This window comes from Macrobrachium nipponense, chromosome 2, assembly GCF_015104395.2.
Source record: "Macrobrachium nipponense isolate FS-2020 chromosome 2, ASM1510439v2, whole genome shotgun sequence".
Classification (NCBI taxonomy): Eukaryota; Metazoa; Arthropoda; class Malacostraca; order Decapoda; family Palaemonidae; genus Macrobrachium; species Macrobrachium nipponense.
The window spans coordinates 108,887,650-108,902,649 of NC_087201.1; the positions used below are offsets into that span (position 1 = coordinate 108,887,650).

At 33.1% G+C, this 15,000-nt stretch overlaps 1 protein-coding gene across 1 annotated transcript in view; it reads right to left on the reverse strand.

The window, feature by feature from the left end:
- Nucleotides 1-15,000, reverse strand: part of LOC135220902 (sushi, von Willebrand factor type A, EGF and pentraxin domain-containing protein 1-like) — a 168,924-nt gene that overhangs the window by 102,701 nt on the left and 51,223 nt on the right. Inside the window, exons 2-4 of the mRNA XM_064258526.1 lie at nucleotides 7,182-7,349; nucleotides 6,055-6,189; nucleotides 637-795 (exon numbers count right to left, since the gene is read on the reverse strand). Of these exons, the coding sequence (XP_064114596.1) occupies nucleotides 637-795; nucleotides 6,055-6,189; nucleotides 7,182-7,349 (462 nt within the window). The remainder of the gene's footprint in view (nucleotides 1-636; nucleotides 796-6,054; nucleotides 6,190-7,181; nucleotides 7,350-15,000) is intronic.

Genomic DNA, 15,000 nt, shown 5'->3' on the forward strand with positions numbered 1-15,000 from the left:
TTTAGTAGCTCTAAAATTTTTTGGTAGATCTAAAATCTTTTGGTAGATCTGAAATTTTTCGGTAGGTCTGAAATATTTTGGCAGTTCTAAAATTTTTGGTAGGTCTAACATCTTTTTGGTTAGTCCGAAATTTTTTGACAGGATTGAAATATTTTGGTAGGTGTAAATCTTTTGGTAGGTCTTAAAGTTTTTGGTAGGTCTGAAGTTTTTTAGTAGGTCAAATTTTTTGGTAGTTCTGAAATTTTGTGGTAGGTCTGAAATCATTTAGTAAGTCTAAAACCTTTTGGTAGGTCTGAAATTTTTTGGCAAGTCTAAAATTTTTGGCAGGTGCAGAATTTTTTTGGTAGTTCTAACATTTTTTAGTAGATCTAAAATTGTTTTCCTCTTATTCTTGAATTTTAAAGCAATCTGACTATTGGAAAGTCGAATTTTTTACATTTTCATGTCAATTCATAAATATTCCTATCAGGCCTATCAGTTTGATCTAAAAATTATGAAGCTTGATAGATTTACTATGTTATTCTAAAAGAATGGCGTTCAGAAGCAGTCGAGTTAATGAACAGCCGAGTCTCATGACCTATAACTTCGTAAATTCAAAGAGATTCACACGCGGCCAACCAGTTTTGTTAGGTCTACCTTAACATTGCCATTACGAATTCCGAAAGTAAAGATTTTGACTCCTCTGTCCTGGAGAAAAGCAGCGGCTGGCCTGGGGTCGCCTCCGTTGCTGTAACCATCGGTCACCAGAAAGATCGCCTTCGCTGCGTCGTCTCGTGCCAAGGCCAAGGAGCTTTCCTGTCATGAAATGGAAGGAAATTAAGTGAATATCCAAATGAATAAGATAAAAACAAACAAATTGAAATGAATAATAAAACTAAGATATAATGAAAATTAAATTCAAATTTAATTAGACCAATGAAATAAATTAAGTAAAATAAAACGAAAAAGATTAAACATATGAAATTGAATCAATCAATCCACGGTCACATGCAATCGCATCAATAAATAAACAAAACTGAATAAAAATAACGTAAATGACCCAAGTAATAAATAAATAATTTAATTAACCAATGAAATAAATTAATTAAATGAGTTAAATCAATAGTAAATCAATCAATCAATGAATAGATTAAATAAATTAATAAAATAAGTAAACAAGTAAAATGAATTCAATAAATAAATAAATTCCAGAAAAAAAATTAAATAATTACAGAGAAAGAAATGTTTACGAATGAAATTGAATCTACCATAAAAAAAAAAAGAAAGATACGATGGCCGCGTTACGTTTTGTTTGTAATTGGGTTTTAGGAAGCCCCTGCCTCCAGGGACACAAACCATCACCTACTCGCCACAAGAAAAATATATCAAAGTACAAATAAGAAAAACATGCTTTCTATAGACTTCTCATAACAAACACACTCGCACCAAACAAGATAAAAATCTATCTTAATTAAAAACATGATCTCAGCATTTAAAGTTTATCAAGTCCCAAACTTTCCCTTACTGAAAGAACAACTTATATCGAACAAGCCCCAAAGTTATGGCCTCCGGTTAAAACGCTCGGCCGGTAATTCTTCTTTCAAAATTTAGCCCTTAGAAATTTTTTGTAAAAAAAAAAAAAAAAAAAAAAAAAAAAAAAAAAAAAAAACTACTTTTGTCCCATGATATGAACTAACTCCTTATTAAAAAAAAAAAAAAAGCGGTTAAAAAAAAAAAAAAAAAGGTAATACGTTTTTCCGTAAAAAAGGAACCATTTCATATGTTTGCACTTACCCTGGAATAAGCAACCCCCAATTTTCTTTTCGACGTGATTAAATAACACTCGCATCCCTTAACTTCTGATATTAATTTGGTTTCTCCTTGTTGGGTAAAATGGTATAATTCAGGAAAGTTTAATTTTAAAATACTCAGAATTATTTCCCCTCGAAGTGTGACTAGGCCCTTACTTCCCATAATTCATCATTAAATTCTGTGGCGTTTATTCATTTTAGTGATAGCAAAATAGGAATTGACATTTTGCCTCTCTGAACAAAAATTTTTAAATGATTTTAGTAATAGTATTTGACTACAATATATATATAATAGTAGTAGTTTATAGTATTATATATAGTATATTATGAATATATATATCACAATCAGGAAAAACCATGAATATAAAAGGAAGCCAAGTGGTCCAAATCAGAACGACAGTCCCATGTTACACGTGTTGGTTTTTTCTTTTTATTATTAAGCAAACGTTTCAATGTTGTCCAACAACACATTCATCCCAGGCTCTGCAAATTGAAAATTCAACATTAAAACTAAACTTAAAAATTACAATAGAAATTAAATTAAACTTAAAAAATGTTACAATAAAATTTGAAAAAAATAAAAAAATAATCCAGAAACGCTAAAATAGGGAATGAGCAAGAAAACATACCTAGTTCAATAAAGAAAAAGGAAAAGAAGCTGAGTGACTAAAATAAAAACGGTAAGGTCTGCATACAACCGTAAAACCTCACGCCAGACGAGAGAGGGAGATGACGAGGGGTGTTGGAGTTTAAAAAACTAGGTGAGAAAGGGTGCTTTAATTAAAACAATGACTCAAGGGTAGTTAGATGGGTAGTTTTTGTTTGTTTTGGTGGTGGCCAAATTATAGAAAAATGTTTCTTTTTTCCGCATAGTAACCTTACAACTCTTTGCATGGAATTCCCTTAATATTAGAGAACTTCGGCGGGAATTAAAGATTCCTGGACCCCAGTTCATTAACTTAATCCCAAATGGCTTGTATAATTAACGGACTTGGTTAACAGTCTCCGTGAAGAACCAACAATAAATAACCAAGAACATCTTGGGCATTCAAATTAAATTTATATATGAATATTTGGACTTCAATGAAATCCTGTAATTTGTTCCTTGTAATTATTAAAAACCCTCACCCATTTTTTGTGGATTCCAAATGGGAAATAAGATTAAGTTTCAAAAAAACCAAAATTCCTTTTCAATAAATAATTTCTTTTAACTTTACACGTAACAAACTGTCTTGAAATGAATAAAATGGGATGGGTTGCATACAATAGTTAATTTAGGTACAATTAAAATTTAAGGGGTGGGTGGCTGAACAGAATACCTTCGTTTAGGCAATTTACACAATAAATCGTTAAAAACCAGCTTTTTTTGGGAAAACGAGTTCTTTTAAACAAAATAAAAATTTTCTAAAAGAAAACTCGATTTCAAGATCGAAAGGAGAAGCCAATCAGATGTGTTACCGAAGGGCCCTAAAAAACCCAAAAGTGTATCAAGGATATAGCATTAATCTTAAAAATTACGGAAACAACCCGAGGGCTAAAAAAAGTTGGGTTTTCCTGGAGCCCAGTGAAGGTAACTCTTTTCTAAAAACCACTTGTGTTGAAAACAAAAAGGTGGTTATCTCTTAGTTATTTTTATATCCAAAAAGGCCAAGGGAGTCATCTTTCCTCATTTTCCAACGTAAATTTAAATGTTAGGCATGGGGGCTTCAATTTATGTAATCTAAAACCTAAAAAAAGCTGGCAAATTGCCAAACGAAAATTTAAAAATAAGGCAAACCAAAAGTTATCGTCCAAACATATCGTCTAAATAAAAAAGTGGGCTTAAAATGTTCCCAGGACAATCATTTAAAAGAAAATTCTCCCTCCAGAAATGTCCGCCCCAATAAAAAATTTGCAAACAACGGTCCCAAAGGATGAAACCCATGGCAAACCCCTCTGCCTGCAGAAAGAGGCTGCCCCATTAAAAAACAAAAAGGTGGCATCTTGCACAGCAAGTTCCAAAAATGTTTTAAAAAGTTTGCCCTAATTAAAAACCAACAAGAAGGTCTCCGAATCATTACTAAAAAACTTTTCCAAAATCCAAAATGATTTCAATTGTCCTAGAAACAAACAGGGCACGTTAGTGAACAATGAATTCAAACGTCCAAACTAAGCCTGGGAATTTTAAGCCCACTTTTTTATAGACGATATTGTTGACGATACCTTTTGCCTTATTTAAATTTTTCGTGGCAATGCCAAAGCTTTTTTTAGAAAATTACATAAATTGAAGCCCAATCGCCTAACAATTAAATTTACGTTGGAAAATGAGAAAAGGCATGACTCCCGTGGCCTTTTTGGATATAAAAAATAAACTAGAACGATAACCAGCCCTTTTTTCAACACAATGTTTTTTAGAAAGGAAAAGTACCTTCACTGGGCTCGGACAAACAACTTTTTTAGCTCGTGTTTTTCCGTAATTTTACAAGATTTAATGCTATGAATCCCAGCTTTGGTTTTTAGGGGCCCTTCGGTACACATCTGATTGGCGGCTCTCCCTTTTCATCTTGAAATCGAGTTTTTCTTTTAGAACTATTTGTTTTGTTAAGAACTCGTTTCCCCAAAAAGCTTGGTTTTTAACATAATTTATTAAGTAAATTGCTAAACGAGGTATCTTGTCAGCACCCACCCCTTAAAATTTTAACTGTACCTAAATTTAACTATTGGTATTGCCCCACCCCATTCCCAATTTATTCATTCAGAACAGTTTATCGTTGTAAACAAAACGTTAGAAATAAATTATTATTGAGAAAGGTAATTTGGTTTTTTTCGCGCAAACTAAACACTTAATTCGCCGATTCCCATGCGAATCCACAAAAAAAATTGGAGGGGTCTTTTTTAATTACAAGGACAAATTACACCGGATTTCAATGAAGTCGCCAATATCATATATAATTTTTGAAATGCCCAAGGATGTACTTGGTATGTTTATGTTTTTGGTTCTTTCACGGAAGACTGCTTACACAAGTCCGTTATTACAAGCCATTAGGGATTAATTGTTATGAGAAACTGGGTCCCAGAAATCTCTAATCCGAGTTCTACTATAATATAAGAAAATTCATGCAAAAGAGTTGTAAGGTTAAACTAATCCGAAAAGAAACATTTTTCTATAACTTGGGCAGCCACAAAACAAAACAAACTACCCATCTAACTACCCTTTGAGTCAATTGTTTTTATTAAAAGGCCAACCTTTCAACTCTAGTTTAAACTCCAACACCTCGTCATCTATCCTCTCTCCTGGCGTGAGGGTTTTACGTTTGTATGCAGACCTTGACCGTTTCGTTTTTAGTCACATCAGGTCTCGCCTTTTCCCTTCATTATGCAATAGGTAGTTTATTTTCCAGTGTTCTCGATGTTCCCTATTTTTAGGCGTTCCTGGATTATTTTTTTATTTTTTAGAAATTTTTATTGTCAATTTTTTAAGTTTAATTTTTAATGTTGATTTCCAATTGCGCAGAGCTGATGATGTGTCATTGTTGACAACAATGACAAACGTTTCTTAAATAATAACAAAAACGTTGTACATGACTGTCGTCTGATTGGACACCTCTTTCCTTTATAATTTATATAATACTAATATATAATATAGTTATATTATACTATTAAATATATATAATATATAAGTATACTGTGTGATGTGTGTGTGTGTGTGTTTGGTGTGGTGTGTGTCAATATATATATTTCATTAAATCCAACGGTAGAAGGTGTAAGTTAAAGCTGGGAACTTTGAAACAAGTATTCTTTTCGTTGTTTTTCCTCTACATTAGGAAGAATGTAATAAATAACAAACTACGGAAGTACCTATTCCACACCTGCAGTTTTGGACTGCACCCCCTACCTTGGATTTAAAGGAATAATTCTCCAAGCACTCGGCTGTTTCCTTCATGCCTACTATTGTATATGTTATTATACATTTATATATATATATTATTATTAGTATTATGTATTATATAGTATAATCTATATTAGTATATCTATAAATATAATATAATACTATATAATAATATATATAATGTTATTTAATATTGTATATATATTATAATAATAATTAATATATATAATACTGTAATTTTGTTATATAATAATATATATATATATAATAATAATTATTATATTATAATATTATATATTTTAACTTACCCAAAAATAAACGGTAATCAAGACTTTTGAACCTTAAGAATCATTGTACGGTAAAAAAGCAAATCAGATAGAATGATGGGCACATTACCTGAGCTTCCAGCATCGCACCTAGGGTATATGTGCCTCCACCAGAGTATCTGATCTTTGGCAGTTCAGTCTCCAGAAGTGTACATTTGTGGTTTTCTTGTGAAGCTTGCGTAACGTGATCAATGTGCCGGATCACCTGTAATGTATGAAGCATAAAGAGGTAACCACTTTTACCATATTGAAAAGAGGAGCAATTTTATCCTCTTCAGTATAAGTTTAAAGTAAAGCAAGACCTAAAACTCTATCATATTAAAACGAAGAGCAATTTTATTATTATCAATGTAAATTTAAGGTAATGCTAGATCCAAAACTCTTTCATATTAAAAAGATGAGTCATTTTATCATGACCAATATTATAAGTTTAATGTAAAACAAGACTCATAACTGTATCATATGTAAAAGAAGAGCAATTTTATCATGAACAATATTGTAAGTTTAAAGTAAAACACGACTCAAAACTCTATCATACTGAAAAGAATAGGAGTTTCATCATTACTAAAATAAGTTTATAGGAAAACAAAGACTCAAAGCTAGTTGTGTTAAAAACAGAAGATTCACTTCTAACAAAAACAAGTTGAAGGCACAATAGAGATCCAACCTGTGCAAGACAAAGAGGAATCCTTATACCCAACGAAAACTTGGCCGCGTCTCAGTATGGTTTAAAAATAAGGGTATAAGTTTCACCCAATAAAACTCGAGAGAAAATAGATATAATCCAGCCGCGTTAAAAGCAGAATAACAATTTTTGTCGCAGAAAGTTCATGTGAAAGCATCAAGGCTTTCCCAAAGTCTCTCTCTTTTCTTAAACTTTATATTTAAGAATTTTCCTTGAACTCCTCGGGTCATCATTAGGAGTTTCTAATAAATTGTTACTTTTTCAAAACATCTGTAATTCCTCAGTAACCAAACAAAGAACCGAAATTAATTGCCATGAAGATGGAGCAGCAGTCATCAAATGGTGACAACAAACAAGATGGGGTTACAAAAACTGTAGATCACATTAGCTAGGATATTATATCCAAAAGATTAGTCATATAGAACGTGACAAATAATAACAATAAAAATTATGAACACTACTCGTCCCACTTTGCGATGCCCGCTGTCATAGGTCAGTCCATCAACACTTACCTTACTCTTACTCGAAAATGTTACGACAGCGACTCTGGTCTGGTTATACGACACAGCAAAATCAGCCAAGAGCTTTTTGACGAATTTGATTTCGTTGAAGAAGTTTTCGGCACCGACCGATGCAGATGCGTCGACTAGAAAAACCAACTCTATTCTTTGTTCAGGTACCTGTAATGAAAAAGATAATTGAAGGATAATTTGCATAAATTAAAGGATTATTACAAATCCCCGGCCTTCCCAAAAAAATTCAGGCAATTCCCTGTTATCCAGGACGAATGATGAGGTCATGTTCAAAAAATTAAAGTAAAATACATTTTGGTTTAACCAATGCAGATATCTTGTGAGATCACATCCATTTTCCCTTTTAATCATGGCCGTGGAAAAGTTAGTACACCACGCACATAATGATAACTATATTATTATCTATATAATATATATTTATATAATATATTATATAATATATATACTTATACATATAATTTAATATTTTATATATATATATTATATATATATATATCGATAATATACATATTATAATTAATATTTATTTTTAATAATATATATATATATATTAATTAAATACAATAAATATATACTAATAGAGATATTATAAATTATAATATATAATTAATATATAATAGATATTATTATATTATATATATATATATATATGTAACTGAAATCACGAAAGTTTTGGAACGTGAATAAATGCCATAAATAAAAGGTTATAAGCCAATGAAAGAAAAGTGGAAACAACTGGAAGTAGCTACAAGATTTTTTCGACTACACCGTGCTTAGCTAAGTACAAAGGACGTTGAGTCGAAAAAGAATCTTGTATCTTACTCCATGTGTTTCACTCTCTCCACCGTGGCTTTATTTACCTTTGTATCATATAAAATGAATATATATACTTATTGATATATATTATATTATATATAGATTAATGATATATATATATATTAATAGTAATATACTAATTACTGGTAATCTTCTTTTAGGCAACGAAAGATATTTAAATTCCAAATTGTAATTCCACATAGGTAAATGAAAAGAGTTTTGCTTCAGAAAATGCTCCAGCAGTTTCGTCCTCCGATGGAATCTCTTCTTGGGATCGTTTATTAAAACGCTCCAAGAATGATGGCCACTGGGGAGGACGAAAACTGTTGGGCATTTTCCTAAGAAAAAATAAAAAACTTTTCATTATCCATATTTGAAATAACAATTGAACATATATACTATGTGATGGTAATATATTATATATAATATATATATAATATATAGATATATTATAATATATATATAGTACTATATGTATACAGTTATATGATACAATGCTGCCTTTTTTTCCCTTTAAAGGGGTGGTCCCAAAATGCTATATCCTTCAGTCTCTTAGCAAAGCTTTTGGATCAAGTCTGCTACCACTAAATCCTTCTATTATCCTTTTCCTCAGTAGATGCTGGTTTTTATTTACAGATGGCAGTAGGGCACGAGTGAACCACAGATCTAGTACTTGAGAGCTGAGTGCTGTACCGCGCCAGCCAGATTTACCCGAGGCTGCACACGAACAACACAAAATTACACTAAGCAAATTTTCTCAATAGAGGCCTGATTTTTAATTGTAAAACCAACAGCCAAAGGTTACTGCCACATTCATTCTGGTTGAATTGTGGATGATGTCCTGTGGGAAAAACTTCCATAACTCTAACTACGAGCTCACCAGCAATTTGTCAAACTTCACCCTCCCAACACACCCATGCAGACTCAATGTGCGTTGTACCTCAATGTTTCAGTGCTTCTCACTTCTGGGAGATTACGGGCCACACTTCACAAAATTATTATCACTCTCTCTATCAAGCATTTGTTAGTCCTTTTCTCCTAACACACCGAACCTTGCTGGTTACTTCATTTTCTCTTCTCTATTCCCAAACAGCTCTGCATCATAAACGATCAGTCCTTTACCATCTGTCTAACCTACCTCAATGAAATTTGTACCTTACATTTTCAATGTTATACTAGCTAACGTTGCAACCCTATAATTGTCGTGGTTCTCGCGTTCACATTTACATTTGCACAAATTAACGTAGATCTCTCTCTTTCCCATTTCTTACGAAGTATTCTGTAATTTCGGTATGCCTTATAAACCCTGGCCAGCCACGTAATCCCACTGCAGTGTTTCACTTGAAATTCCTTCACCTAATGGTGTCTTTCCATCCTTCACTATTTAATTTCTTTCCCGATATATTCACCAGTCACCTCCACAAGCATTCATAGTCTATACTCTTGAATTTTCATTCTTACATAATTTACCTCTGCTTCCCTTGTTTCTCTACATTCAACAAATACTCAGAGACATATGCCTTTTCACCTTTTTCTGCCTACGTACCAAAAATATTAAGCTTTCTCTCCTTAACTTTCATAGCATAGAAAGTGGCGAGGGAGATATTTTCTCCCCAAACTACCCCACATCCTACAGGAATGAAGTGTCATTACCATTGGCCTTTGCAGAAGAGTGTCTTTCTTATAGCTGCAGTTAAGGTCGTACTGCTTATCCAAACTGCAATAACAGTCACAAATGAACAGATTTAGGTGGCATTTCCTTTCTAATTGTATCATTAGATCTCTCTCTCTCTCTCTCTCTCTCTCTCTCTCTCTAACATATTACTTATATGAATGCATTTATATATATATATATATAATATATATATATATATATATATATATATATAATATTATATATATATATATATATATATAATATATATATATATATATAATATATATATATATATATATATATATATATATATATTTATAATTATATATAACCAATGAAGGGAAGAGGACACACACAGATGTACATGCTGTCTTTATTGCAACGTTTCGTAATTATCAAGTTAATTACATCAACAGGCTGTTAAAATGAAAAATAAATTTCATAGTAAAATTGTAAAACCAAAACTAAAAATGAAAAATTCAGAAATGCAAAAGCTAAAAAAGTTATTCTTACATGTGTACAAAATATACACATTAAAATTAAGGAAGTTAAATTATTTAAAAGGACATACATTAAAATGAAAGATAAATGAACATAAAATAAGCAAAAATTGACAAAAGATTGAAAGCAGCAGTGAACAGTTACAGAACAAAGAAGTTAAGGACCGACCTAGAGGAGTGACAGCGTTAAACTAAACGTAAACATAAAAACATAAATAAACAACACAAGTCAAGACAAATACAGAGGGGAGGAAGACGTATGGGTGTTCAACGACGGAACAAGTTGTTTAATAAAGAGCGATTCTAGAATAACAAGGTCGTGCGGGTTGGTGGTATGGCCTAAAATACAGAAGTCTTTATTATCGATATATGTTTTACATATTTTGGAGTGATTTCTAATATTGGAGCGTTCTGGGTTTGCAATCCTGCTGCCAGTACGGAAGCTTATGCCACGATGAGAATCGATACGCACCTTAAGGAGTCTGCTGGTGGATCCCACATAGGTCCCTGTTTGACATTCAGGGCAAGTATATTTATAAATAACACCAGAGGACATACAAGGTGATAATCGCTCCTTCGAGGTAAAGAGGGAACCGATGGTGAAAGGGTTTTTAAGGATTAATTTTACGTTTATGGCATGAAAATGTTCCTGAATGATTTCTGTAAACTTTTTGTGAAATTTAATATCATGAGTAAATGGTAAGCATGCATAGAACTTCATTTTAGGGAAGGTTAAAACTTTTGGTTTAACAATGAAATGCATTTTCAGTAGGTGATCTAATTTCCTATAAATTAGCTTAGCAGGGAAACAGTTATTCTTAAAAAAGTCAATTAAAAATGTTATTTCGTTATGGAAAAGGACCCAGTTCGACGTAAGGAGAAGTGCTCGGTGGAGAAGGGTAGAAACAGAGTTGGACTTAAAATTCATTAAAACGACTGTTTGAATACCACGATTTTTAGGAAGAAAACTTTTACTGGACTTGGTACCAACTTTTATAGCTCCTGTTTTATGAATTTTAAGTCCAACTCTGTTTCTACCCTTCTCCACCGAGCACTTCTCCTTACGTCGAACTGGGTCCTTTTCCATAACGAAATAACATTTTTAATTGACTTTTTTAACAATAACTGTTTCCCTGCTAAGCTAATTTATAGGAAATTAGATCACCTACTGAAAAAAACATTTCATTGTTAAACCAAAAGTTTTAACTGTCCCTAAAATGAAGTTCTATGCATGCTTTCCATTTACTCATGACATTAAATTTCACAAAAAGTTCACAGAAATCATTCAGGAACATTTTCATGCCATAAACGTAAAATTTATCCCTAAGAACCATTTCACCATCGGTTCCCACTTTACCTCGAAGGAGCGATTATCACCTTATATGTCCTCTGGTGTTATTTATAAATATACTTGCCCTGAATGTCAAACAGGGACCTATGTGGGATCCACCAGCAGAATCCTTAAGGTGCGTATCGATTCTCATCGTGGCATAAGCTTCCGTACTGGCAGCAGGATTGAAAACCCAGAACACTCCAATATTAGAAATCACTCCAAAATATGTAAAACATATATCGATAATAAAGACTACTGTATTTTAGGCCATTCCACCAACCCGCACGACCTTGTTATTCTAGAATCGCTCTTTATTAAACAACTTGTTCCGTCGTTGAACACCCATACATCTTCCTCCCCTCTGTATTGGTCTTGGCTTGTGTTGTTTATTTATGTTTTTATGTTTACGTTTAGTTTAAGCTGTCACTCCTCTAGGTCGGTCCTTAACTTCTTTGTTTTGTAACTGTTCACTGCTGCTTTCAATCTTTTGTCAATTTTTGCTTATTTTATGTTAATTTATCTTTCATTTTATTGGATGTCCTTTTAAATAATTTAACTTCCTTAATTTTAATGTGTATATTTTGTACACTTGTAAGAATAACTTTTTTAGCTTTTGCATTTCTGAATTTTTAATTTTTAGTTTTGGTTTTACAATTTTACTAGGAAATTTATTTTTCATTTTAACAGCCTGATGATGTAATTAACTTGATAATTACGAAACGTTGCAATAAAGACAGCATGTACATCTGTGTGTGTCCTCTTGCCTTCATTTTATTAATATGGATTGACTCCTGGCTCCTGGCACTAAGCTATATATATATATATATATATATATATATATATATATATATATATATATATATATATATATATAAATGCATGCAGATGCACTACAGGGAAAATGAAGCAGTGCTACATTTGCATGTATACACTATGCGCCATTGTGGTTTTAAGCATACTATATATGTATATATATATATATATATATATATATATATATATATATATATATTACATATATATTTATATATATATAAAGGTATAAGCCACGAAGGAAAAATAAACAACGGAGTTTCTGCAAGATCTTTCGACGTTCAACGTCCTTTACTCTGCTGAGTAAAGGACATTGAACGTTAAAAGATCTTGCAGAAAGTCCGTTGTTCATTTTTTCTTCATGGCTTATACCTTTATCTATGGATTTATCACGTTCCAAACTTTCGTGATTTAGTTATACACACACACACACACACACACATACACACACACACACACACACACATATATATATATATATTAGCTGATCAATCTGGCACTCCCCAGCATATTTCATATTTCACCACTTCTCACCCCTATTCTTATTGGTGCGGAACTTGGACTTGAGGGCACCGGGAATGTCTCTGCTCATCCCAGCAAACTCAAAAGCTATGGATTAGATACTAATATACATAATTTTTGACATTTCAATTTTTACCCCTTCTCACCCACCCCTTCCTATCGAAGCTGAACTTGGAATTAAAGGGCATTGGAAGAGTCACTATTCATCTAAGCACCTTGAAAACTATAAATTAGACACTAATATTTGTCGTTTTCGGTTATCCTATTGGAGCTGAACTTGGAGTTGATGACCATTGTGACTGTCACTGTTTGACTCAGCGACTTCAAAAACTTTGGATTAGATACTAATATCTGGCATTTTCGGTTTTTTTTACAAGTCACCCCCTTCCCACCCCTTCTCATCACTCCTCCCTATTTGATGGGAGTCACTCCACCGAAATGGGCTCTTTATATTTGAGACGTAGCCTGTTTTAACAGAAGAATTTATTTATATATATATATATATATATATATATATATTATATATATATGTGTGTGTGTGTGTGTGTGTGCGTGCGTGTGTGTGTGCGCGCGCGTGTGCGTGTGTATCAAACCAGAAGCTAATAGTCAGAATAACGCCTCATAATAGCCTTCATGGCACACAAGAAATACTTTTGCAAGAGGAATGCAATATCATGTTTATTACAAGAGCATCTAATTGCAGGTAATATTTCTTTCTCTCTCTCTCTCTCTCTCTCTCTCTCTCTCTCTCTCTCTCTACCTCTCTCTCTCTCTCTCTCTGTATCTATATACATAATATATATATATATATATATATATATATATATATATATATATATATATATGTGTGTGTGTGTGTGTGTGTGTGTGTGTGTGTGTGTGTGTGTGCGTGCGTGGCGTAGTGTGTATGAGAGAGAGAGAGAGAGAGAGAGAGAGAAATATTACTCGTATGAATTGCATTCGTAATAAACGATGTTGCATCCCTCTTGTAAAGGCATTACTCATATGCCAGCAAGGCTACTATGAGGTATCATTTTGACGATTCCCTCCTGCTTTGATACTGGACGTTCCACATTTCAGGAACACCCTATGGTTTTGCGCACTGATTTGCATATACGTGATTTCATCCCTTCATTAATCATAAGACGAACATACCAGTAAAGGTGCGGGCACACTACAGTAAAACAAGTAAAATGTATCATTAATCACACGTTGGGAACTGATAGATATCACAAACAGGAGGAGGAAAATTGCACAGAAGTGTCTTCGGTGCCATCGAGTTTTCTGTACATAGTATAATGCTGTATGAAACTCTCGAGGTGGACTGAGTTGTTGCGGTGCCAGAAAGCACGATCGTGGCTAACTTTAACCTTAAATCAAATAAAAACTACAGAGGCTAGAGGGCTGCAATTTGGTATGTTTGATGATTGGAGGGTGGATGATCAACATACCAATTTACAGCCCTCTAGCCCTAGTTGTTTTGAGATATGAGGGTGGACGGATATAGTGCGGAGGGACAAACAAATAGCCATCTCATTAGTTTCCTTTTGAAAAAAAAAAAAAAAGGAATGAATAAATAAAAAGTAAATGGTTGTTTGGCAAATGCTGAATAACCGTGAGAAGCGCTGATTAGCAACCACCAATAAGTCGTCGACATGTATTTAACTTCTTGATGATGTGCGCACGATGAGGTCCCGATGTATCTTTATGGCATGTTTTGCTGCAGAGTAGACGTACCCAAGAGTTGTTGAATGACGAGAGTGCTCGTTTCTGATGCGACTCCATTTCAAATTAAAAGAATTTTCTCCCAGTCCCCGAAAGACTGCGACACATCTTATATGAATCTTACTCACTCAGACTTACTTTTACTAATGGGAAGTTTCTATTTCGAGACGTCGACACGAACGTTTTGAAATGATTTATGCCGTCATGTTGTCTAGCTCGCTGCATTACTTCAGACACGAGATGTCATTTTTAAAAAATCACAATGACATCGCAATGAAACCCTTTGTTCTCTGCGGTCATCCCTTAACCCCACTACCTGATGAATATCAGAGCTTGAAATCGCTGCTTCATGATTAATAAGAGAGATCGCTTCTCGTTCAGAGATTTCACTAGGCTGATGCAAGGTTCTCCCACGAATATATTTGTTTACCT